A 26442-nucleotide genomic window follows, 5' to 3' on the forward strand; every position below is an offset into this window, starting at 1 on the left:
GACGGTAAAAAACAGTGGGAATGAATTTAATATAAATGCAAATGTGTAAAGCAGGCTCCAGCGGAGATGCAGCGTGCTGTGGAGGAAGACTACAGACTGGAAGATAGTAGACACAGCTCAATGATCAGCAATCCGTAGATAACATGCATCACATACATTACTGTAAGTATTTAACAGTGAAGGTGATAAATAAAAACAGCCCTGCGTATTGAATCACTGTGGCTTCTCATTGACATAACTGCAGTCCTGTCTTTTATAGCTATGGAAAAAAAATGAGAATGGCCAAAGTCTCTGAATGATATATGTAAAGTGTATACGTTTGGCTATTACCTACAACCCCTTGTGTCAGTTCTCCTCTAAACTTGTTAGTTGCGTAAACACGATGTGAAGTGTGACCTCAAAGCCACCACAACTGTTTAAGTGCATGAGCCTCAAAGTAACAAAGGGTCTCATTCATCAAACAGTTTACGCAGAAAGTAGATCTGCTTGTTCTATGCGTGAAATGCAATTTGAACATTTACGTAACACTAGATTCATGTACAATTTGCACAGACGTTCATTGTTGCGTTTCATAAATGAGGGCTGAAGAATTTTCAAGTAATATTTAGTTCAGTGCTGCCTATCCCTTCTCTGTGTATACATACTTTGCATCATTGGTCTCTGTGTAATAGTTTATTTTTGAGCGGAGCACTGGTGTGGGACAGCACAGAGACCGCCAAGGCATATAAAGTGGATCTTTGGGACAGGACCTGGCTCAGAATTACTGTCCGATCACCAGCAAATGAAATCCATTGCGTGTCAGTAGCACGAGTATGTGAACTGGCATGCTTGTGTCGACACTGCAAGTGCCACAACAAGAACAAAACCAGATTGCTTCCATTATCAAGGCTGTCCACACTATAAACAAATGGTGGCGTTGATTTTAAAGGAAGAAATAAGTTGCGATTCCACTATAAAGGACAGAATAAAAGACAAAGAATGAGGTGTTTAAACTTTGATTGTGAAACACCCGACAGCTTTGCGGGACTATAAAATGCTGCCTGGTGTGAGTGATATGATGTGCTTTTATAGTGACATTATATATCATCCGTTACATTGTTACTGAAATTTGACAGATATTTCGCGTGTATATTGGAGTATGTAAATATGCCTGCACAGCTTTTAGTGGGCGGGGCCGCTCGAAATTGTTGACAGAGGAACACGGATGAATGAGAAAATAAAGCGGGATGTACTTTACAGCAAAAGCGTTAGATGTTAGAAGAATTGATGTAATGTCTGGTGCATTAATCTGAGTATTTCTCTGTGCTGCAAGTACAATAGGTACTAATATTGTTTCTTGATCTTACTGCTTGTAATTTGTTTGTCATTCTTAAAATAAATATTTTTGTCATGATAGACCAAATCTTAGTTTAAACGTGGACAAAAGAATGCATTCGAATTAGAGTGTTTACCTGCCAGCCAGTTAAGACTGCATTAACATCTGCTCAAAATGTTCATCGTGTATTCATGACACAAGAAAATCACAGGATGCATGAAAGATGCGGCTGCTCTGTCGAGGATAATCAAACAGAATTGCAATCAACAGCGCAGCACACAGCAGAGATCGCTGACATGTTTACTCGGTAATTAGAGTATTGTTAAAAAACATTCAGCCATTTCATGCGTAAACGTGCCTTGCGAGGACTCGTCTTTTCTCCGAGTGTAATTGCTGCAGTGTTGGACGTAAAATCGCAGTTAATCCCATTAGATTAGAGAAAGTGAGCAGGCCTGAAGAGAGGATTAACCTCCGAAGACCAGAGACACAAGTGTAATCTTCGTCACACCAGATACACACATACACAAACTCATCAGTCTGCACCGTGTTAACATGCTTTAAGAACGTGAAGTCCAAATTGACCCTATTTGCATTAATTTTCAATTGAATCGAGTTGCGACACTAAACGAGTCAACGAGTGACTATTACACCAATGCATGTTAATCCAATGAAAAGAAAAGCACACGGTGTTCCTTTTCTGCTGATGAAACTAATAAATTCCCAATAGATAAAATGAAGACCTGCTTTACGTTTTGGCCTCGAACATCTCGTCGCACTCAGAAACGCATAACATGCGAATGCTCTTTTATGACTTGACAATGAAAGGTTTAAACGCCACGCGTACAATTTCTAAATGTGCTCTAAAGGTCAGGTAAGGCCAGGGAAATACTCCACAGCCGCATAACTGTATGATCTCATGCCTCAGGCACCAGAGGACATAAATTATCGAGGTCTGAGCTGCGGTATGGACGAGCAGTTCCTCCTCATTGAGGGAGCCGAGGCGCAGAGGACCGTCTGACAGTGAGGATGTGAATACAGTACTGTTTGTGCTTACAGCAGCATTCGTGCGTCGGATTTTAATGACCTGGGAAACACAAAGTCCCCTTTTCATTCTCTCACTCCATCTTAAGCACAACGTCTATCCCCATATGGCCATACTGCGTCCTAACGAATATTATTTCGCCAATAACAGAGATCTCATCTTGTTCGCACCAGCTCTGGGATTGGGCGATATGCAAAGCGCATCGATTGGCTAATGGGCTGTAAGGCTCACGTGATTGGTTGAGTGACCTTTAAGACGCAAAATGGTAGCCGTGGGCGCTTGGGTTTCCGCTTGACGTCGCCTTGTCGTAGCAATCTCTCTCAGTAACTGTATAAAATCTCTTTTAAAATGCAACTTTTCGTAACGCACGTCTGCCTTGCTACAATACAGTGGATGGAATTTATTTATAAGAGCCAATCACCGCAGACATAACACGTGTTTTATTGCCAGGATAACCAGCCAACACATCCAACGCACCGAATGTAATAAGGTCTAGCGTGTGTGTATGTGCACGTACGTGTAATGTGTCCACAAATCTTCCTAATCTACTCCGTCCTGGGGCTACTTCACAGGTGTTCTGTAATTCGTTTTCACTGCTAGTATTGATGGATTTCAGACCACTGACAGCCAACACTCCTGGAGAAGCAGAATATGTTGGTTCAGTGGAAATCAATGAATCCTGCATGGCGTCTGGTCGCTGCTGGTCTTCTCTGAAGCCAAATCCAGTCTAACCTTAGCAAATACAAGCCTGCAGTCACCATCGTCACGGCAACTCACCGTTATCTATCCCAGATCCATTTATAACCAGCACCTCCCAACCAAAGGGACAACTGGAAAGGAACCAGAGCCTGCCAGTTACCTAGCAACTATGGAGTAAGTGCTGGAGCTGTGCGTTAAACCCAACAGGCCTCCGAAGCAACGTAAAGGATGTACAGCAGCGCATTGGACCAATGATGTGAGACTTGACAGTGAGTGAGGAGATGATGAGCCAATGAGGGGAGATGTTGCATGTCTGGGTTTTCCAATAATAAGAGAACTTAGGCAGGAATAGTGCAAACGAATCAAGTGGAATGATGAAACCTTAACAGCATATAAAGGAGAAATACACGCCAGCGTTACATGCACGCTTTCTCGTTTCACTCGCTCTTATTTTCACACACACCTACGCATTCTTGCACACTAACCCTCAGACTTGTCAGACCAAGAATGAAACCGTGGAACATGGACAAACCAAGCAATGTTCGTTCAAAAACGGAACATCAGTGTTTTCGTGTGAATGATAAATTGTCGGGACGTGCAAAATTACTTTTTAGAAATAGGCATATGTTTATGGTGGGTTGCGTAATTGACACTTGTTTTAAGGAATCCCTGAATGTTAAGGTTGGTTATGGATTCCTGGAGAGGAAGCATTCTTAGAGGCGTTTACATAAGATTTTTTTGCATAAAAAGTGCAGCGAATGGGAACAAAATGCAAAGTTCTTGAGACGCGGTTTATAAAGTTGGACTATTTGTGATGCTTTGTGTGATGTGATGCTGTACAATGTCTGAAGACATTTGTCTAAATGTCCATGACTGTTTCATATAACATTTTAAATGTATAATAATAGTCAACCTTACTAGTAAACGCGTACTATGTAGGTCACTTAAGAAAAAAAGAGCCCTTAATCCAACACGACTGAAACATCTTTCCAAATGAATCTCATTAATATAATCATGTCAAACATGCCTATTGGTGGTGCTAAAGAATCTCTAGTCTTAGTCTGCGCTCGCCACCGTTGACAGTGACATAAGGACCAACAGCAGGCAGATCAACAGCATCAGACCGGCAGCTCTGACACATCCGGCACAGCACCAGACTGATGATTGGATTCAAGCTTTAAAACACCACGGGATAAAACAGCAGAGGGTCCAGAAGTGTCCTCACATGATGCCTGCACCCCACACAGAATGATAGGTCTTGCTTTTATGTTTTTAAGTCTGGTTTTAATGTGGGCTTCAGAAAGAGTGTCACTGACATTTACGGTCTCCAAATCGTTTCGTAATAATATTTGCAAACCATTTCACTTAATTGCTTAGTGAGTGCAATGTGATATTCATTATGAAAAAAGTAACACCTTTAGATATTGTGTCCGACCATTACATGCCATCAATTGTGGGAACCTCTCTCCTCCTGTTGGTTGTAATTCAATCAGCATTGTTGATAATCATATACTAATATTATACTTGTATTGGGGAATATTATAACAATGCTTTTTCTTGGAATAAAACAACACCGATAAATTAAAAACAATAAGAGAAGAAATGTCATTTCATGCCGACTTAAAATTCCCCTTAAGACATATGTCACATGTGTACGTGTTTTACATGTGCAAAAACACATGGGAATATATACAATTGAACTTAAGAGAACTAATACAAATATCAACAGTAAGTGTAAAATCTAAACCGGTACGGAGAGGAGGATTCTGGGAAGGAACGTGGATTTTCATCCCTCCACTTTGTTTTAAGAAGGATTGTATGTTCTTGCACCGAATTCCCTCTAAACTGCAGATTTCATCTTTATAATCCAATAAAATCAACATGAGTGGAACGAAGGGAAAACACGTCTGCTCTGATTGGACAAGACTGTGGAGCCATTGCAAAATAAATGATCAAAAGATAAAATATACACTGTGGTGTATTACAGGCACATAAACACACACTTTCGCGAGGAAGGTAAGCTCTGTACTGTGTATTTTCAATAGGAACAGCTGTTAATGGAACACAATTCTGCTGTAACTTGCCTGTCTAACACCAATGTTTGACATAATTACAGCCAATGAAAAACACGTTTCTTTTTCAAAACTCACAGCCAACAATAGATTTTTCAAGCAGCGCTGTCAGCACTAGTCCAATGGAGTAACTTGATTTACATTCCGCCATCAGTAACAACTAAAGTGATAGATCAGCGACACTTGTCTGCAACGTATTGCCCAACGGGTCAGCTGTGGCCTAATGGTTAGAGCGTTGGGCTTGTGATCAGAAGGTTGCCGGTTCTAATCTCAGTGCCAGCAGGTCATGACTGAAGGGCCCTTGAGCAAGGCACCTTACCCCTGATTGCTCTGCATAGTGTGACACTGTATAAAAAAAAAAACTACTTGTAAGTCGCTTTGGATAAAAGCGTCTGCCAAATGAATAAATGTAAATGTAAATGTAACTCCACACTGCAGTGCTTTACCAACATACTCACTAATGCTTATCTGTACCAGTGTGTGAAACTACATTATTTCCAAAAATATCCCAAATATCCCAGTATCCCAAAAAACTGGACCAGATAAAAGCTCCACCTCTGGAAGGCCCACCCCAAAAATCCTCCAAATCTAGCCTCCGGCAAAGTTAAGACAAGTGAAATAGCTGTGCATTTTTTCACAAACACTTCCAAGCTTATTGGCTGCTCAATTTTACACCCAAAAGCCCCATCCACATGTGAGCAGTAGAGCCCAGATCTCTTACAATGAACCGTGGTTGATCCACAGCGCAGCGGGTCCCACGATTATTATGCAACGCACCCTCACTGCTGTTCTGTGCTGATTCTTTCCATCATCGCTGACTGCAGAACGCAGCTAATGCACCTAATGGAGATGTTTACCTGACTCTTCATTCCCAGGCGCAATGATCCTCGCTGATCCGTACCATCTACAGATTACGCGTCCGTGAGTTTATACCGCACCTTTGGCCTCAGAAGGGCAAGCACATGCACGCGACTGCTGGAATGCACATGTGTAGATGGCGCGCAACGTGTCCAATCAACATCAAGACTCGGATATTTTCCTATACGTCCAGGTACATTTAAATACATGTTGTGTATATTTCCACTCATTCTTTTTTTTATATCTCTATTACATTTTTAATAGCCTTTTCGCATTCAAGTTGCTCTTCTTATGCGAGTCTCCAATATGTGGTCATTAAAGCTGAATGCATAACTATTCCACCAAATAGGTGTTTAAAATTTTGTGTAACACAAAAGAAAACATATTTACAAATGTCAATATTTCACCTCAACTTCCCACATACACAGACTTTCCTTGCGTAAACATAACATCACATAAAGTGAACGTTGTGAAAAATTGCGTAAAAATAAACGTTGTGTAAAAGTGTTTATGAAGCTACTGCGCGAAGTCGTCAATGAAGAACAGATGACATGCTGCGAACAGAATAAAGGCAGAGAAAACAGAGGTAACGTTTTGCAGAAAAAGCTGGTCTAAAAGCAGCGTACGCTGCCTGCCCTACTGCAGCAAGCGCGGAGAACAAAAGCTTTAACGGTACATTCATCTTAAAAACAACTAGAGGCAGCACGATCCCCCCATAATCCACCATCTGCCATGCTCTTCTTGTGCGAGTGACTTACCCAGAGTTTCAGTGCACAGGAGCAGAGCGTCAAATCTTCAGTTCCCAACCATCCGAGAGCTCTGTTGAGAGTCCTGACTTTCCTTTACAATCTGCCTTAACTCTCTGCCTCTCTCATAAAACGCCGTGAAGTTCCACCTCAAAGCCACGAGTCAAACACAGGCAGAATTTTCCCTAACGTTTCTGAGGCTCTTGGTTCTGGATCACGTTGGTTTGAGCACGTCACCCCCTCTATCTTTCTGTCTCATTTGCTCGCTCTCCGCTCCGAGCTCCTCTTCTCTGCTCTCCGCCTGGTTACTATGGATACTCCCATCCAGCGGAGCCGTCGCGTTCGGAGTGCGGTGCAGGTAAGCGTGCGCTCCGCTCGTAAGCAGTGCTTGTGTGAGACCGGAGGCTGTGAGCCCTTAACAGCCTCTTTGCTTTCTCCACCTCAATCTCTAGTATCTGTTCCTCCCTCCCTCCCTCTCTCTCTCTTGCCCGCTCACTCACTCTCCTCCATCGAAGCTTCAATGTTTAACCTGCTCGGCACCAGCGCTGGCGCTCTGCTTCACACACTGCAGTGGAACTTCTTTCATGCGCTTTTCAACACAAGCAGAATGTTATAATCTTTTTCAACTAGCCGAGGTCAGCTACACTTAGGACAGGATAAGGTTGGTTCTGAAAGGGTTGCAAACAGTCTGCGTTTAATGGATTCAATAAAATGCATCTAATGAAATAAACTTGCATAGTTAGTACAGACAAATAAATAGGCTTATGAACTATGAAAATGAAAGGCGTCAATGTATCTTGGAGCTTTTGTCATTAGGAAAAAACTATAGAAATTATACGGATGTTGAAAGATGTACAAATACATTTCAGTTTTTGATTCATCAAAAAAGTACTCATTCATTCATCGCAGATGCTTTCATCGAAAGGAAATTACTGTACAACTTGCATTGAGGGTATATTTTATCAATGTGTACGCTATCTGAAATAAAACGCATGACCTTAGCGTACATATTGGGCTACAAGATCAACTTGGAATGGGTGCTCGACCAAGACAAATAAAAAAAAAATTGGACAATGAACAATTTCTATGTTGAGTCACTTCTGTCCAACATGTCTTTGGGTCCTGATGCAAAACTATTTTACATTAGATTTATTCCTTTTACAGCAATTTACATTAGATTTTCTTAATATGTGGCGTGAGCTTGTTTGTTTAAAATTTTGTACATATGAGCATGTCAATTATATTTCCATTTATTAATTTGGCAGACGCTTTGATCCAACGCGACTTACAAGTAGGAGAGCATATAAACATTTTGTCAACACAATGCCCGTTAAATATACATTTCAAGGAGTTACTTTATTCAATCAAACTGTTTTTTTAATAATATTATTATTAAAAATATTCCAGAAAGCCGTGTTTGTATGAATATAAATACATTTTTACAGTAAGAACCCCCCCCACCCCCACGGACGTCATGCTTACTACTGTAAATCTATTTTATGAATCTGCTTCGGCGGCTGTCTTTAAGAAATAGCCCTCTCATAAGCTGCCGGGGCGTGAGGGTTCATCTTGATGCCGACAGCTGGTTCTGTACTGAAGAAAAGAACTGAGCCCACAAGACTAAAACTAGACGGACATGTGGTTAAAATGAGTGTCAGTATGCGTCAATTCAACACATAAACCCACAGGGCTGTACACCCACGCTTACTCGCATATACAGCACAACACGCATATTTCATATATACAGCAACGCATATTGACGATTAAGAAAATCTTTTATCATGTTGAAGACAGTATAATATATGAATGGCAGAAGAAATGTGTGTGTGTGTGTGTGTGTGTGTTTGATGAGCCTGCTGTGTTAACGAAGGCAGTAGCCATCTGCTAGAGTAAGAAAAGACAATTTGCAAGCTGTGCGTTTGGAGAGGCGACAGGAAGTAATAAAAGCAGGAACACAACATAAAGGACATGGCAACTCAATACACACAGACACACACACCTAGTCTGCGAATCGAAAACATCGGACCACGCACACTTAAAGGATACATGCCCTTACACACTTACTCGCGTACGAACACGTCAGTTTTGAATCATCTGTACTTCGTGCGGACCGTCTCTATGGTAACTACCACTAGCAGTCATGGAAACCGGGTAACAGTTGTCAAAAAAAGAGCTAAACTATTATTACGAGCTAAAAGACTTCTGACCGCCTACCAACGCGGGCCGACAACAGCAAGCCTAAACCGGCATACCAACGGCTGCTGTGACACGTAACAAGTGGTATTTAAGTGTATTTTTACGTTCTGGTTACATTAAAACGGCTCTAAAAATACATATTGTGACACCATTCTAATGCAAGATTGTGTTGTAATGTACAGTGTGGTAACAATGTTTATTGAAGTATAAATGATTGTATCTTTGCAAACCGGAGTTCTCTGGCTGAATCTCTTAGCAACAGAGCATTCGCATCCGATGGAGGTCAACCGCGTTCACTCTCCAAAAGAACATCAGAGCTCAAACCAGACCTTTTGTGGATCAACGGCGGAGTCAAACTACATTTATTGGAATATGAGTGTGTTTAGAAATGCTACTGTGTGCGTGTGTGAGAAACTAGTCGGGGTGGGGAATGCAGCATGTTCAGCCCTGTTATGAATATGAGCTCATGAATGCCTGTGGTAACCCTAAGGGTGGACACACACTGATACATACAGGCTCTTACACGCTTGGAGTGGAACTAAAATGCTGCACATAATACATGACACACAAATAAAAATAGCAAAAAAGGCATGACTGAAACGATCAAGCAGCAAACAGCGCAGAGAGAGAGTGGGAGAGAGAGAGAGAGAGAGACACTCGTGAGTGCATTTTGGCAGTGTGTGTGTGTGTGTGTGGAGCATTTTGAAGTGTCAGAGAAAGACACAGCACGGGAGTAAATTTCCGAATGGAAGCATCTTTACCAATCGGTAACTTTGACAAAAGCGGGCTGTCTGAAAGTATCATACAGTGGTACATGTACTAAACAACTTGTCAAAGTATGTTCTGTGCACGTTCGGAGAGAACAGTCAGCTTTTGTGGGCAGAGTTTGGAGGAGAGACGTGCATTTGATGTTTTCTTTAAATCATTTTGCAATCTAGCCGTTTATTTGCATTTTAAGCTCATAGGCCTAATGTTGAATGACACTTTTTAATGAACAGTGTTGTTGTAGGGGTTCAGAGTAACCTACTTTACATTCTTTTAATAGTCAGGTATAGGCCTTATATAGGCTATTCGTGAAGGGGAGAGGGCTCCATCTTTTGTTTTAACTGACTTTGTTTTGCTCAATTTAAGTTATATTGTCATTTATTGAAATACAAGACAAATTATAAAAAGCACATTTTGACCATTCAGTTTTTGCAATAGTGAAACGATGGCAAAATAAATTGAAGAAATGCAAAAAAACATGCTGGTATTCCGCCGAGCGTTTCATTTTAAATCGGCTTCTCACAATTTGTGAGATATAAAACAAAGCTGAGAAATAAAAAAAGAAAGCTGAGAAATGTTATGCACATTCAACAAACAAACACACGCAAAATATGGACATTTCTGTATATATACCACAAATAGATTTTTGTCTTGATATTCTTTAGAGTTCTAGAGCCACCTAGCGAACACAACGTGCATTGCAGCTTGAGAATCAAACGGCCTTAGAATGCTGCAAACTCCGTTTCTTGGGCATAAGAAAAAAGTACGTTTGCTCCTTTTTATTGGAGAAAATATTATGCTTCATGAACTTCTGCTAACAGAGAGAAATCAAATAAAACAGACAGTAACCAAAAAACAGTAGCATAAATACAACACGACACAATTCCAAATACACGAGGACACTACCCAAATGAAAGGGTTTGGCTAGTAGGCCCCTTACTTCAGTGAAGACAGATCTTAATGTTTAACATTCTTGTGGGCTTACAACCCTGTGGCAAGAGTTTAGCAAGGGCCTTGTTCTGTTCCAGCATGTCAGTATGTCAATGCAAACTGAGGTCTATACAGAAATGGATTACGGAGTCTGGTGTGGAAAACTGGCTTGCTCAAAGCCCAGACATGAAGCTTAATAAAGACCCCATGACCCACTACAAAATCCCCAGAGTCATGTTCCAACATCTAGTGCAAAGCTGTTATAGCAACAAAGTAAGCGCAAGCTTACTATTAAATGTCCAACACTTGTGTATATATCATTGAATGTGCCATCAGAACACTAACAAGGTGTCGGTGTAGTCGGCAGCTTAAGACGTTTACTCAATTAAAGAATACAGTTTATGGTGTGTACAGTACTTAACAGATTTTTACCTTAAGGTCAATAGATGAGAGTTCTGTGCTACATCAGGTAAAGTAAACACTGAGAATGACACGGTGGCCTGCTAGGCACACACACACACACACACACACACACACACACACACACACACACACACACACACACACACACACACACACACACACACACACACACACACACACACATATTATGTGTATTATTTGGTCGCAACCAGCATTACTGACAGAACACATCTAATAAACACACAAGGCCATCAACACCTATAGAAATACTAGTTTCCGCACTCTGGCTCCCTCTTGTGGCCAAACCATACTCTATTCCCACTGCAGGGTTCTAGTTACTTTCCACAGTGAGTGGGTGTGAGTTTTTTTTTTCTTCGAGAGCTGAAGAAATCGCATCCCACATTATTATATAATCTGCTCTCGGCTTCTCTCTGTTTCTCTTTCTCTCTCAGTTGAAAATGGAGTGAAATTAGCATACGTGAGGCTGTATTTAGAGTCACTTAACAGAAAATCTGTTAAAGCAATGTGTCACGTGATCTCACTATCAGACGTGCCATTTAGTCTTAACCAAACACAGAAAAAAAATCAATCAAGCGGTTACAATTGCAGTTTGACACATGGAAGCTGCAGAAAGCAACTATTTTGCATGACATGAGGACTTTGCTTACACAACATCAAATTTGGTTCGTTTCAAGACGGTGTTGTTGTACTTGTTTGTTTGCTTTCTCCTTTAACAGCTGAAGTCAAAGCAAGACAGCATTGGACAGGGTTGTTTATCAAACAAATATCATGTAGCCACAGTCAACCTAAACTCTATTACAGCGAACAACAGGACGTCAGAATGATTTTGTGTTATTTCAGAGCTCCTCTAGCAAATCTTGCTTCAAAAGACTGCTTCATTCCAACGCGCTAATCCAACAATAACATTATCCTGTATGTGTTTTGATACAGTATGACACACTTAAACAGATAGTTCACCAAAAAACTTATTTACCCATAAATAGTTTTTAACGGCATGAAGATTAGTAAATGATAAAACAATTAAGTTGTTGGTATAAGCTTTTATCTGAATACAATTGCATTAAACGTGGTGGATTTAAATGATAAATACATTTTAATACACAGTGTTTATTGTGACTTTTGGCTGTAGTGGAACACGTCCATAGTTGACATGATGTTAATAAAACTTTGGTGCTTTATGTACATACAGAGTTTTCCATAGCTTTGACTTATGAATATTCATGCCTTTTGTGCATCATATTTTATCACTAGTTAAACATACATTCATTTTATAGAGACCAAAGATATTAACAAAATGCCACAATGGCCGCCTTCCAGTAAAACGAGCCAATCATCAATCAGTAAAGACTGACGATTCTCTGGGGTGGGACTCTCCAGTCTGTGAGCAGGCGCGGTAGATGAGGCAACATCGCAAAAAGGTGATTTTTAGCACAATTTAAGCTTAGCAAACCAAAGTTTATGTCATGTTTAATTATTGCTCGGAAATATATTGTTTATTTTTGCCAGAGATTTAAGAGATATCTGCCTTCCCCCTTCACGTAGATTGGACTCTGGACTTGCTATGACGTAAATAGCTGCCCAGAGGCGTTGTAAACATGGCTGCCGAGTGGCACGACTTCCATAAATAGACTTTGATAGAGACCGCACTTACCAAAAAGAGATTTCTAAGAATAGTATTTACGAACTAAGCATAACTATGACTTTTTAGGATATTATTACTGTCACCCGACTTGGAACTCTGAAGTTTTTATGACCGTGGGAATCCTGGACATTAAATAACATTTAGGACACACTACCTTGGAAACTCAATTTCATCATCACATTGCAACAGGCAGGAGGTTAAGAGAGCAGAAATTGCTTGAAGGACTTACATTGATGAGCTCGATCTCCCAGATCTTCTTGACAAGCTCCATTGAGGTGTAGCCATTAATGAGAAAAGATTTGGTGTAATCTCCAAGCTCAAGAGACTCCAGCCATTCAGCCACTGAAGTGGGGTTATTTCCATCGTAGCCAATGGGTCGCACCTTAAACACAGAAAAAGAACTTTTAAATAACCATATTATCAACCAAACATGTTAAGACTACAATTATAATGAGACTGGTATTATTATGAAATAAAGAATACATTTGGATAGACTGTGGTTATCAGACGCGACAAAGTAAAGAGAGCAGTGGTGTGTTTCTGCAGCTTAAATGGCCGCACTTGCCATGGGATCAAATCCCAGGCATGCTGATAATAAACATTTATACTTTGAAAGTGCTGTAAGATGCTTTGGATAGAACCGTCTGCCGAGTGCATACATTTAAATGTTGAGAGAGAGCGAACCTATCAGCGAAGCAGAGAGTGAAAGTGCTGACTGCAGATGAATAGTTGACTTTTTCCTCTTTTCACAGCGAGGCCTCGTACGGTATCTCTCTCCCACACACGACATTTCCTGTACGTCATCTTAAATTCAATTCTTTTTCAAGTCTTTTTTGTGATTTGTGTGCTGTGGAGTTGGATGACAAACTGCTCCTCACCCACACAAACACATTTACATAGCAGTCCAAATGTGAGCAAACTGTTTCACAGACCTCTACTGTTTTCACATAAAGAAAATGTAACTAGATGTACAACAACAGGTCTCAGTGTAGTACTGCAAACTTATGGTGTATCCAGAACGCATACAATATGAAAATAACATTTCAAAATATGTGAAATTTGGAATCTGCCGCAAAACATATAAAATTGAACTGGTTAAACACTCCAATGTCAGTCAAACAAACTTCGTAAGTGTGTGGTTCATGGTGAGAATAATTTGCAATATGGAAAAAGCATTTAGTCTGAGAAAGACTACCCTAACCATACAAGACAGCAGAAAACGATTTAGAATGAAAAACAAACACAATAAAAAGAAACAGTTATGTTTATTTGCTAAAACAGATCCCTGTCAATAATCATGTTTTTATTGTGTTTTTTTGTAAGTTAACTGTTATTTGTTTATTTACTTTTATATTATTACTTAATAAAAACAACCCAACTGTAGTTTGATTGCACAAAAAAAATGTTTTACTTTTCAAATATATATTGCTCTTCCTCTTTGGAAACACAGATTGTGGGCCTAAACTACAGCTTTGTATGTCTTCTCATTCCACACACATTCTTTCTGTGTCTATGTCCTTTAAGAGGAAATAGAAGGTTATTGGGACACAGGATACATTTATTTGACATCAAGCCCCTTGCAAACACACACACAAAGTGAAAGAAAGTGAAAAGTCAAAGAGCTGGATTACTGTAGTCGGGGTCTTATACTAAGCACTCTGGGGAGGGTCCTCTTACATGTGTGTGTTAAACGTGTAGATGTCATGTAGAAATGTAATCCACACGATTCCCACAAGAATCACATGGAGAATGCAAGCTCGCATGTTTCACAAAGCTACTTGTCATGCAGTGACATTGTTTAAATGGAGCCTTCCTTTTGAGATCTCCACCATTTAAATACTATCTTTATATTTACATGTTATCCAATAAGTACTGAGCATTCTGATGAGGTGCAGCCAAACCAACATGTTTTCTGATTTCATTAAAGACATTACAGGCCAGTTAGGTGAGAAATTGATGACACGATAAAAAAAGACTGCTGTGCATCAAGTGCATCGGTTCATTGCTTCTTAGAAAATCTCCGTGCAAGCGCTCTTAGTAGCTTATTAAGGCTTATTGTGAAAAAATAGATACATTATGCATGAGGTGAAAGTCGGATCAGGTGTAGAAAGATGATGTCTGTACTCACCCTGGGGAGCAGACGAATAGCCTGCAGGAGACGCTGTCTGTGGGCGGAGTTTAAAATCCCGATCTCCAGCAGGTCCTGGTCCTCCACCACATTACTGCCCTGAAGCATAAAATAAAAAAAAATCTAATTACAATAATTATAGAAGTATCATTAAATGTTTTATATCATCAGTTATATTACGTGTCTGGAGCTTTTTAATTGCGTGACAGTTTTACTGTACATACAGAAAGCAGAAAACAATATCCCAAAGCGTCATAACAAGAGTTGATGTGCATTAGCGCAAGAAACACAAGCTGAAGTACACACACCCCAACACTAGCAGTGCTGTAGACGGTTTCATCGTCTGGACTGTAGTTAACTTCCGGTCTGTGTTTGTTAATATTATTTATTAATTTAATAAAATAATAATTGTATTAAATAAACGATTTGCAGAATTTTCTTGTATGTTCATTTTATTAAACAAATAATTTGTAGTTCCTGTAGTTTTGTCGCGTTTAAAGCTTTGGGCTTTGCATCGCTGTCTAAAGTGTAGCAAGTGTTGCCGAGTAACTGTTCTTCTCGGTTTCTTTTGCTTTTGATCAGAAATAATATACAGGCACTATATTATTTGCGAATGTGTACCGGAAGTTAAGGGCAGACCACGAACGTGTGCATGCGCAGTAACATTTGTTTTTGTTGTTGCTTTGAAACCGTCTATTAAACCGCTTCTATTCACGTTTCACTTTTAATGACCTTTGCACAACTCCAATCAGACCAATCAACTTCCTTTCCAACAGAGCCAGAAGCACACACACACTATCAGTAACAAACACACACAGTTTATCGAGGACCTCTCACAATGACTTTCACATTAATACTACAATGTTTACTCCTCTAGCCCTAACAAAGATATTAGTTGATTTAAAGCAAAAACAGATTTGCAAGTAGGTTTATCTGCCTATTACGGTACATTTCCTTATGGGGTTGTTTACCATCTCAAGGTGAAACAATTTACATTGAAATGTAATAAAATGTACAAGAAAACAATGTGTAGACGGGTAAGGAGGTGTAGCTTTATAAAGCTGGATAACCTTGGCAGTCTCATTTAAGTATAATGCATCACTGATGAAATGAACCGTGAGTACAAACATCTGTTCCATTCAGAGCCATACAGCTCTAGAGAAGGCTAATGGCATGCTGAGAAGAGATAAGATCGATCTCAGGTGTTCATAACTAATCACTTGTAGATCTGCATACTACACAGTATATACTGGAAAAGTGCATACTGTTTTTGCAACCGTTATGCATTATGCAGTGACAGCAAATATTTATCAGGTGATGGTATGCAACACTGTTGTGACGTGTCCTCGTTTCGTTTCATGTTTAATTCAGCATGCCACATCAAATCATCATCTTGGAAATCAATGCGATTATTTAGCTTTTTGAATGCCAACATCTCTGAGTGTTTCAGCAGACAAATAGTTTAAAGGATGTGAAGTGATGGCAAAACAAACACCATCCCTCAAAGCAAGCACAGGAAGATAAATGATCAGCACAATGTCACTAAATTGTTCATCCCATAACTCCCAGAAGTCCTAAACAGTGGTGGATCTCGCAGGCACTACACTCGCTCTCAGGAAATGAACATCTGTCTAGACGAGTACACTGTTGAAATGTTCACTTTTCAATGACACATCGATTCCATCTGGATGTTGTGGCATAACATTACCCTGCACATCTCACATCTGCAGTCTTTTAAATATATTTTCATCCGTATTTGAAGAAAAAGAAACGCCATAAAATTCAGAATAGAAACTTTACAACCCCAGCACTTCTGAAGGAACGCAGCAGAGCTCTATCTAATATTAATTTGATCTGAAGGGTTTTCAAAAACTCAGTCCTACAGAGACCAGAGAGAGAGAGATGAAGAGTGTGGCTTTGTGGATGATCTAGAGGACATAAACATTTCAAATTAAGATTCTGTCATCACTTACTCATACTTATGCCATTCCAAACCTGTTTTTTCCCTAAGACTTTGTTTTCAATGCACATACAGCAAATGTCATTTCAAATCTACATTTCTTTGACTACCATAGTAGTTGATTTGCAAGATTTGGAACAACTCAAGAGTAAATATATGATGATATCATTTTTGGGTGAATTGTCCTCTTAATGCTTTAAAACATATTTAAAAGCCCGACAAATATAAGTCTCTCCCGGTTCACTTTGTGTAAGAAATTGAATATTTGATTTGCATCTTCCCATCCACCCTTCAATAGGTTGTGATTCAAGAAGAAACTCCCATTCAGACAAGACGTTTAATCAATCCGATTATTTTGCTATATTGAAAAGATCCCACTTGAAAGAATGATCCATTAGCGAAAAATGAATCTCACACAAAGCTATAAGAAGACTTGATACCAAGTGGATTGAAAGCCATCAGTGTGGCAGACCTTGGCAGAGCTCACCTTTGTGTGTGTGTGTGTGTGTGTGTGATGTCTAGAAAACAACCAACTGATGTGATAACACCAAGATTTGTTCTCATTGCGTTGAGGAACTATAAAAGTTCCCGTTTCTCATAGTGAACATATTAAACAGAGTTTTGTTGAGTCTTTGGCTCTCAGATAAGGTCACGTTCAGGATTTTTTTATTGCTTGCAGGCAAAATCGTCAATGCTGGCATTACAGCAGGTGTTGACAAATCAGCATTGCTCTCGGGAGGTTTTCATACTATTAAATCTGATAAGAACGCTCCGCAGGGAAACAGAGTAATTCATTTCCATGACAACAGTCAGGAAGGAAATGCACATTTTTTACATTTCTATAGCTAAAATGCCCTGTATTCCCCTCCCTCTCTCTCTCTCTCTCTCTCTCTCTCTCTCTCTCTCTCTCTCTCTCTCTCTCTACTGTTGCCTCGGCAACCGTAGGAATGGATGCAGGTCAGAGCTGGGGGAGGGTGATCAGCATCTGCAACTAAACACTCGCAAAGCGACTTATTTCACAATTGTGTTGTGCATGAGCCTCTGAGCTGATTCAATCAGATTCCGTAAATAGGTTTAAGCCTTAACTCTATGGTCCTGAAGTTCAAAGCAGTTTATATCTGTATACGCAACGTAGTTCCCATCAGTCTGTGCAGTCAGTTGCAAAAGTGTGAACATCTGTTTAATAACTGAATCTCAATGAAAACACTGTTTTTTGATGCGTGTAACTATCATATATCTGCAGCAGCAGATGTGTCTATCTGAAGATCGTTTCACAAAGGTTATTTCAAAACCTTTTTATTTAGTAAAGTCACAGCTTGTAACAAATTCAACAGATAAATGTGCAAAACCATAAATAATGTAAGTGAATTCAGTTTGTGTCAACCTATTTGCTCAGATTATGTTTTAGTAGCTTAGAAAGTCGTTTTAAGTGGAATATAAAATTGAAGTTAAAAAGACATTTCAAATATTGTACTTGTATTTGTATTCTTAAAACTGAATAAGTTTACTTGAAGGTCAAGAACGTTGAATGTACTGAAGGAAGATAGAAACCTTATTGCTCAAAGCTTGCTCTTCCACAGCTAAAGAGATTTATTGGAGGTCCTGCTGTAGCGGTTACATTAAATATCAACTTAATCTCAGTTTGTTTTCCCAGAAGTACTTTAGAAATAAAAACAGAAACTATACATTTTAACAATCGTCTCATTAAAGATATGGAACTGTCAAATAAAAGTAGATTTTACATTTATCAGACTTGGCAAATGTAAGCTCAGTCTGAGACATTAAGAAGTGTGACGTTTTTTAGATTTCTTGTCTCTCAGAACAAAGCAAATGCTTCTTAGACAAATGTTTCCATTTGCTTTCAATTGAATTTCATTGATTTCTAAGATCAAAATGGATAATGTTGCAAAATGGATGATTGTTGCTTTCATACTGTACATACTGTATCTTCAAATAAGCATGTATAAACATTCATTATAGGTACATGTATAGAGTTTTGTTTTTTAAGTAATGCCAAGTATAATTTTTTTGTGCAACAGTAACTGTTTAACATGAACCGATTTAACATCAACAGGTGATCTTGCAGTTTAATGAGGTTTCACTTCATGGATTCAGTGTGCTGAAGTCACAGCATTTAGACTAGTAGCTGAACACAAACATATGTTGTGATTTAGGTAATGGTCTGCTTATCCTCCCACCAGGCTTGCTGTTTCTCTTGACAAATACATTTCATCATACAAATAAATGTTCGGACATCTCTTCAATCTGCAATTAACAGCCTGATTGATTTGTGGGTTCAAGACGGACTCCTCCCCAGACACTCACAAACGCACACCAGCCAAAGGCGTGCATGCCTTCGAACACACCCACGGTGGACATGATTTCTGCATTGTCAGAGGAGTGACGCTGACCACGTGCTGGAATGCAAGGCTGTATCAATGAGCACCCATGCAGCACTGTGAGAACAATGACTGTTTACAAGACCGAAATGTGTATAACAAAACATTTGCATGGTATCTATGTATATTCATAGATCTGTTATGTAGGTCCCCACTTCTCAGCTACAGGTGTCTTTGACATTTTTTAACAAAACTCAGAACACTCATCGGAAACAAATATTTTAGCTGTGTGATGAAACGATGAAATGAATGATTCAATTAAATAAATCTTAAATAAATAATACAAAATAAATAAATGTTTCATAAACATTACATTCAAGAGACCCACTGTAATATTTAGCGTTCACAAGCGGTACTAAGGATTATTCTGGCAGTAATATAACAACAGTCCAATCTCACTCCTCATCAAAAATATGTAACGCCGCTACAAAAAACAAACATGACTTATCCAAACAGGTCACCTCCATCGTACAAACGTAACAAGATAACAAATAAAGATGGACCCTGAAAACTAACTGCAGAGAAAGTGAGGAGACACTCACCATAAACTGAACGTTGTCGAAGCCGTTAGCCAGCAGGTGGTTTTCATACTGCACCAGGCCGATATTGTCCAGCCACTGTCCCACAGATTGGACCGGGCAGCGGGGACCTATGAGAGGGTGGAGAGGGAGACGTTTAAGAAGTGAGTAGCCGTCCACCCGGTAACAGCGGCAGTCCGGTTGAGAGAGCTGGCACTGCCACATCATGTTCCGCGCGATGTGGCTGTCAAACGAACCCGCCATGCTAGCAGAGACGCAGGACGCACGCGAGGAAGAGGTAGAAAAGTGATCACAGGGGTAAACAAGAAACTGACGTTTTGAACAGTTGAGAAAGGGAGAAGACAGAAAGAAGAGGGTGTCCTCTCTTGAGGGTGAACGTTAGGGTCCGTGCTGTTGTAGAAGTACGCTGGCGGTGGAGGTCGACATTCTAAAAACCCCAAATTACATCCAACAAGCGAGGGAGGAAAAAGAGAGATGCGCGATCGCTAACCGCCGCGCTGCTCAACCTGTGTCTCAATGTGTGTGAGCGCAGGCATGTGCGTGTGTGCGAGAGCGAGCATGTGTGTGAGAGAGAACGAGCGAGAGCGACACAGAGAGAGAGAGGAGAGGAACGACAGCATGCAGCTTGCTTGGTAGAATTCTCTTTCTCTATCACTCCCACACTCATTTGTATGCTTCTGTGTCCTGTGCTCTCTTTCTCTCTCCCTCCCTTCTTTCCACTAGCTGTACCTCATGCTGCTGATAATAGCCATCAGATCAACCCCAGCCTTTTTGTCTGAGTGCAGAAGCTGCTGTTGCTCCCACACACACATACGCTGACACAGGCACACACAGTATGTGGGCGTCTGTGAGCACCGGAGGAATGGCAACACGAAAGGGCTTTCTGTGGACGGCAATGCAAGCGGCCACTGCAGAGGAGAGGAGATAAGAGAAGCTAAGGAAGAGGGGAAAGGAGACTAGAAGTGATGGGAGGACTGGAGAGTTGAAATGTGAGGAGAAGGAGAGGTGATGTGATACGAGGAGCAACAAAAGGAGAAAAGAGGAAAGGAGACAGAAGGAGGTGAGGAAAGAAGAGGATAAGCAAGAAGTGAAAGGAGACAAGGGAGGAGGGAAGTAATGAGCGAAGAGGAGGCAAAGGAAAAGCAGAGCCTAAAGAAGAGCAGAGGGGAGAGTAGGGAAGATCAGATAACACACAAGTAGATGGGAGGAATACGGATTAGGAATGAGGTGGTGCAAGAAAAAGTGAAAAGTGGAGAGGGAAGTAGTGGAGAGGATAAATGCGAGGAGAGGAGTAAAGGAGAGGTGAGGTGGTGAGCAAATAGGAGGAGAGGCTGAAGGAGATGGGAGAGGAGACAAGAGGAGAGGGGAGATGAAGTGTGAGGCAAAGGCGGCGGAGGAAAAGGAGAGGTGAGAACTTAAAACAAGAGGCTAACCGATAAAAGAGGAGATGGGAGAGGACACACAAAGGTAGGGGAGGGTTGGATAGAAGAAATTAGAGGAGGTGGAGTAAAGGGTCAGGTACTGTACGGAGAGAGGAGGAGAGGAGAAATTAGGAAGAGGAAGAAAAGGAGAGGTGTATGGAAGGGGAGAGGAGAAGAAAATAAACGAGAGGAGAGGAGGAGGAAAAAAAGAGAGGTGAGGTGCTGAGGAGAGGCTACAGGAGAGGAGCCACTAGGGGAGGAGAATAGGTGAAGAAAAAAGAGGTAAGGTGAGAGCGGAGAGGAGACAAGAACATGCAACATGCAACAAAGCAAAAGGAGAGATAAGAAGAGAGGTCAAAGGGGAGAAGAGTTGACAAAAGGGCATGACACATGGGATCAGAGGAAAGTAGAGTTAGGCGAGAGGAGGCAAGAGAAAAGCATACGAATGAAAGTAAAAGAAGCTGGCGATTGGCTCTGGAGAATTTTTAATCCAAAGAGAGTCTCATGAGACTGGTTTCCGGTCAGTGAAATGTTCTCTCTCATCACTGTGAGCAACAGAACTGTGGTTAGAGGTCTGAACTATCCATCCCCTCCCTCTCCCTCTGCTCTCATTATGACTACAGAAAACACACAGGGACCCATGAAGAGAGCGCATAGCATCCACTCAACATCTCAAAAATCTCCCCATCTCCCGTGAGCGGGTCTTTAACACCTGTTAAGGAAAGCGTTCTGTTTTGTAAAGCTGCATCTTACACATAACCGACAGACCCCTCGAGTGACCGATATCTGTAAAGCGTATTGTGGAAACCAAAACTATACAACACACACATACCTGAGTGAGACTCTGTAACCTCCTCCGGCTCTGTGCCAATTCCAGCCCCTATGGAGCTCATGATCTTGTCGATCTGTGGAGAGAGAGAAAGGGAGATTTGTTGCAATGCATTATGGGATTGCCTCATCTACTAAGCACAAATGCAATTTTGCCTAAGATTGTAACAAAAACAAGTATCTGGTGTGGCGTCATAACCTAGTTGGCTTCCCCTTGGAATAGCCGTCGGGACGATTGCATGTGTTTGCGTAATACTTGGCTCTCCTCCCTTTTTTTAAATACTTGAAATGTACCCCAGTAGACCTTGTATCCTTTTCCCCACAAACCTAGTTCTAGTTTCTCTTAAATGTCAGTAATTATCCTCCAAAAAACTCTTAATTGTTGGATAAAAGCCGGGAGAGAAATGGAATTTGAGGAAGGCAATTTATCAAGATCAGCTGTGTTATGTCAGTTTGGAGGGAGAGTGCTTTCTTGATTAATGTCTTCTCATTAAGATGACAGTGATGTTCGCCGTTTCACATCCATTGAACTGAACACCTGCCTTCAAAGAAAAGCCCTCAATATCTGCCAGCGGACCGAGGTTTACTATAAAGAACGCTTGGCTCGGAAGCCTCAAATGAACGGTTGTAGAACTCTCCTCTCTCTCTCTCTCTCTCTCTCTCTCTCTCTCTTTTTCCTTTGATCAGTTATTTCTAATATATGTTCTCTTCGGAAGGCTTGACAGCTGGGTGAGGCTGGGAAGAGAATGCTGTGACGCATTCAATTTATGGACTGTGGAATATCTTTTAGTCCTCGTATGAAGAGGAAATGTCTTTTTTAAACACTGGCTGTATCTGAATAGAAGCGCTGACCTGAATGAGATTCGACTCTGAAGCAGAAGAGGGCATTGTAAATTGTAGCAGATCAGGTTGAGGCAGACAAATAAAATAATACTGTATAAAAAGTAAAGTTTAAACTAAACTGACGATTTTTGCAGTGTGACTTCGCATCGGGCTGTCGTGATTTTAGCACACAATTTTCGTGTCCGAAAGAATTTGATGATGATAATATATCAGAATCTAAAAACTTTTTTATGAACCATGCCAAGTAAAATTTACCTTTCATTTAGTTTGTTACTGTTTGTTGTTTAATTCTTGTTTATTTTTGTGTTTTCCTTTTTTGGCCAAAGAAGTCAAACTCAAAATGGTTAGGAGATAAATGCTGTAGGGTTGAGAATGTGTGACTACTGTATTGTGGTTCTTAAGGCAAAGTTTTAAACAGGCGTTGAATAATTTATGATGATATCATATATGTTGTATCGACACAATATCATGATAATTACTAGTACCGATAGATAATGACAACCTAAGTGTGACATTTACTTTAAAAAAATCCTAAATATCAACACAACTTTAATGTTGTAGGTCTGAATGAATTACAGCAATAAGAATTACGAAGGGTTGTGAGCTTAATTTTCATTAAAACGTAAGATATATGATATTAGTGGCACAAAAAAAACGGTTTCACTATCTTAAATATAGTTAGATATAATAATAAATAAGATTTGGGTAAACATAAATCAAGTATTTTGTGAGAAGCTCATAAATTTACAGTTTGCATAGGTGATGTCGTTATTTTAAACAGTTTCCCTTGTTTATTTGACCTATTACTTTACTTCTGAATGCTACATTACACTAAATAAAAGTCACACTAGAAGAAAAAAGAGACAAAATATGTCCCTGGCTTTTCATTCTGCATACTTAATAAAAAAAACTCTCTTAAACATAATTTGACCACCATGACAACATCACTGAATAAAGTTCAGATCTTGAAGCAAAAACCATAATTTTTCAAAACACACAGGAGCACATGGTGAAAGAAAACACACCAGAGCACACGGTGAAAGAAAACCTTTCATGCTAGTCAGCTTGGTTACTTCACCGTCAAGCTAAGTGAATTAATTAAGTGGAAATGATTCCGCAATTAGCTGGTAATTAAAATGTTATTACCTCCTCCCACTCCGCCGTAAAGGATGGGGTTCTTTCCAGTCTGCTGGGGCTGTTTTTACCAGGGCTGATCTGCCCTCTGGAACTCCACTGCTCCTCCTCAATAGGAGACACAGCTACCAGGTTAGAGTCTGACTTGGAGAAATTCCTGGACAGCTGAAGGTCCAAAACATTTTTAGGGATGGACCGCATCCTTCCTAGAGTGCAGGCTCTTTCCTCATAGCCTGTGGCGTTGCTGGATGGGCTCGAGCCGCCCGTGCTGTTGCACCGGGCCTCTCCGTTCCTCCCGTGCGCCCTGGACCGGTCACCCTGTTTGTCGGGCGGCACCGGAGTCTGATTGACCCGGGTATGAAAAACCGTCCTGTAGACTATCTGCGGTTTGGGTTCTCTCTGGCTTTTGAGCGCAGACGCCTCGCTGGCTGTGCGCGGGAACGGGGGAGGGTACTCGGGCGCTCGGAGCAGATTCCCGTGCCGGAGGGGAGGCTCGGGAACGCTGAACTTCCTGACGTTGCTGTAAAGCTGGTAGGGATTGTCCGGTGATTCGCAGGCAGGAGAGGAACCGTGGAGGAGTCCGGCAAACTGCTCAGGAACGTGGCTGTTTCTTCGCTCGTCTCTTTCTACGCACTCTTTCTGGTTGGTTGCCTCATCTACGTGGAAGGAGAGATGAAACTCATGAGAATTTACTTCCTTTCCACACATAAAACACACACGAATAACAGATATTCCCAATGCATTGCACACAACTCATTCAGAATATAACAAACCCTCTGAGTGCCTGTATAGTATCCCTGTCCGAAAGAAATAAAACACTGTCAGAGATACAAATGTGCTCCCCTGTTCCAAAGAGATTTTGAAGCAGAACATGTGAGTATTTGTATAAATATATATATATATATGTCAAGCCACTGACTAGCCATGTTGAGACGTACCTTAAATGAAAACCTAAGGCTGGAGGCGGAAACATAATTTGTTCAGTAGGGTGAGAGAGACCCCGTTCTGTACTCCCTTTCTCCCCTACGGCCCATGGTGAACTGTCTCCTGAGCCGCCCCCATGAAAAGAAGACCAGGACCCCTTCACTAAAAAGCTCTTAAAAGCACGTGTGTTCACAGGCGCTTACTATCTGTAGTATGATTGAGGACAACTGCGAGTTCAAGGAGGCCAGTGGGTTTATTCAGCTTTTGATAAATATGTGCCACATCTGTATTTCAGCATCAAGATATTTTAAAAACATACTTAAAAACATTTGTAACATCAAAGAGTGAAGTCATGACCGTGCTAAAAGGATAGTATATTTATATAGTTCTAACGGTACAACATTTTTAAAAGTATCATCAAAATAGCACAATATCTAATAAACAAACATAAGGTACATCAGAATTCTGTATCAGTTTTTATCCATGAGAGTAAAGCTGCATTTTCAGTACCTGCCACTGAAGCTTCCCCCAAACTCATCTCTTCCTCAATAAATCATTCCAATACGCAAACGTGGTACTTAAGAAACATTTTTCATTAATTTTCATTAGCACAGTAGAAAATTGTTGTGCTACTTAATAAAGTGTGGCCAGTAAACGTTTTTTCTTTATTTCACACCTGCATTTCTCTAAACACATATGACTACAAAGACACATTTCTTTAGCAACTCACCAGACTACTGTTTTTGTAAGAGATGAAGGCTTTTCTACTGCTTTGAAGAAAGAAAGCAGACTGGATTGAATTGGGACATGGCATGAATAGGACAGCCCAGATGCATGACAACCAGAGGACAGTCTCTAGTCTGAGAAACAGAAACCTCACTTGTGCTCGGCTGCAATTCTATTGACTAGTACACAACAAATGCCACTTTTATCTACAACACTGAAGTCTCTGGCATACTGGGCTTTAATACCTAGTTTTACCTACAGTATAAGAAATGTCACATGCAAGATGAACTTCACCTGAATGTCTCAGTAATATGACTACTAGAATGCAGAACGTCGGAGACCTGTCATAGCTCCCAGTAAAAGATGTTTGACGCTAAAGGACTACACCATTTATTTAAAAAAAAGTAAAATTCCTTTATAATTTCTTTGTTCTGTTGAATACAAAATAAGATATTTTGAAGAATGTAGGAAAGCAAGCAGTGTTGGGGCAATTCTAACTACCATTGTAATTCTTCCTACTATGGTAATAAATGGTGGCCAAGAAGTTTGGTTACAAGCATTCTTCCAAATAACTTTCTCTGTGTTCATCAGAACAAAGGCATTTATACAGATTCGAAACAACTCGAGGGTGAGTAAATGATGACAGATTTATTGGGGGTGAACTGTCCCTTTAACATAACTCTGTAAATGTATTGCTTGAATACTTGAAACGTTTATGAAAAGTCGCCAAAGTTTACTAAGGTAACTCTTTACTGATTGCACGACAGAACCGCAACAAACACAATTGCAAAAAAGGAATTGTAACCGTGAAGCAGGGGGAAGCATAACGCG

General features: G+C 40.4%; 1 protein-coding gene across 9 annotated transcripts in view; it reads right to left on the minus strand.

Moving 5' to 3' along the window:
* Positions 1 to 26442, minus strand: part of anks1b (ankyrin repeat and sterile alpha motif domain containing 1B) — a 116427-nt gene that overhangs the window by 13049 nt on the left and 76936 nt on the right. For 7 of the 9 annotated variants that reach the window (XM_079454797.1, XM_079454796.1, XM_079454798.1 and 4 more), the window contains 5 exons: positions 23974 to 24617; positions 21989 to 22061; positions 19739 to 19845; positions 14838 to 14936; positions 12939 to 13091 (listed from right to left, as the gene is read on the minus strand). In XM_079454797.1, the coding sequence (XP_079310923.1) occupies positions 12939 to 13091; positions 14838 to 14936; positions 19739 to 19845; positions 21989 to 22061; positions 23974 to 24617 (1076 nt within the window). Of the gene's footprint in view, positions 1 to 6744; positions 7190 to 12938; positions 13092 to 14837; positions 14937 to 19738; positions 19846 to 21988; positions 22062 to 23973; positions 24618 to 26442 lie in introns of those variants that run through there. The other 2 variants (XM_079454803.1, XM_079454804.1) reach the window with 2 other exon arrangements.

This window comes from Barbatula barbatula, assembly GCF_947034865.1.
Source record: "Barbatula barbatula genome assembly, chromosome: 4".
In the NCBI taxonomy this organism is placed as follows: domain Eukaryota; kingdom Metazoa; phylum Chordata; class Actinopteri; order Cypriniformes; family Nemacheilidae; genus Barbatula; species Barbatula barbatula.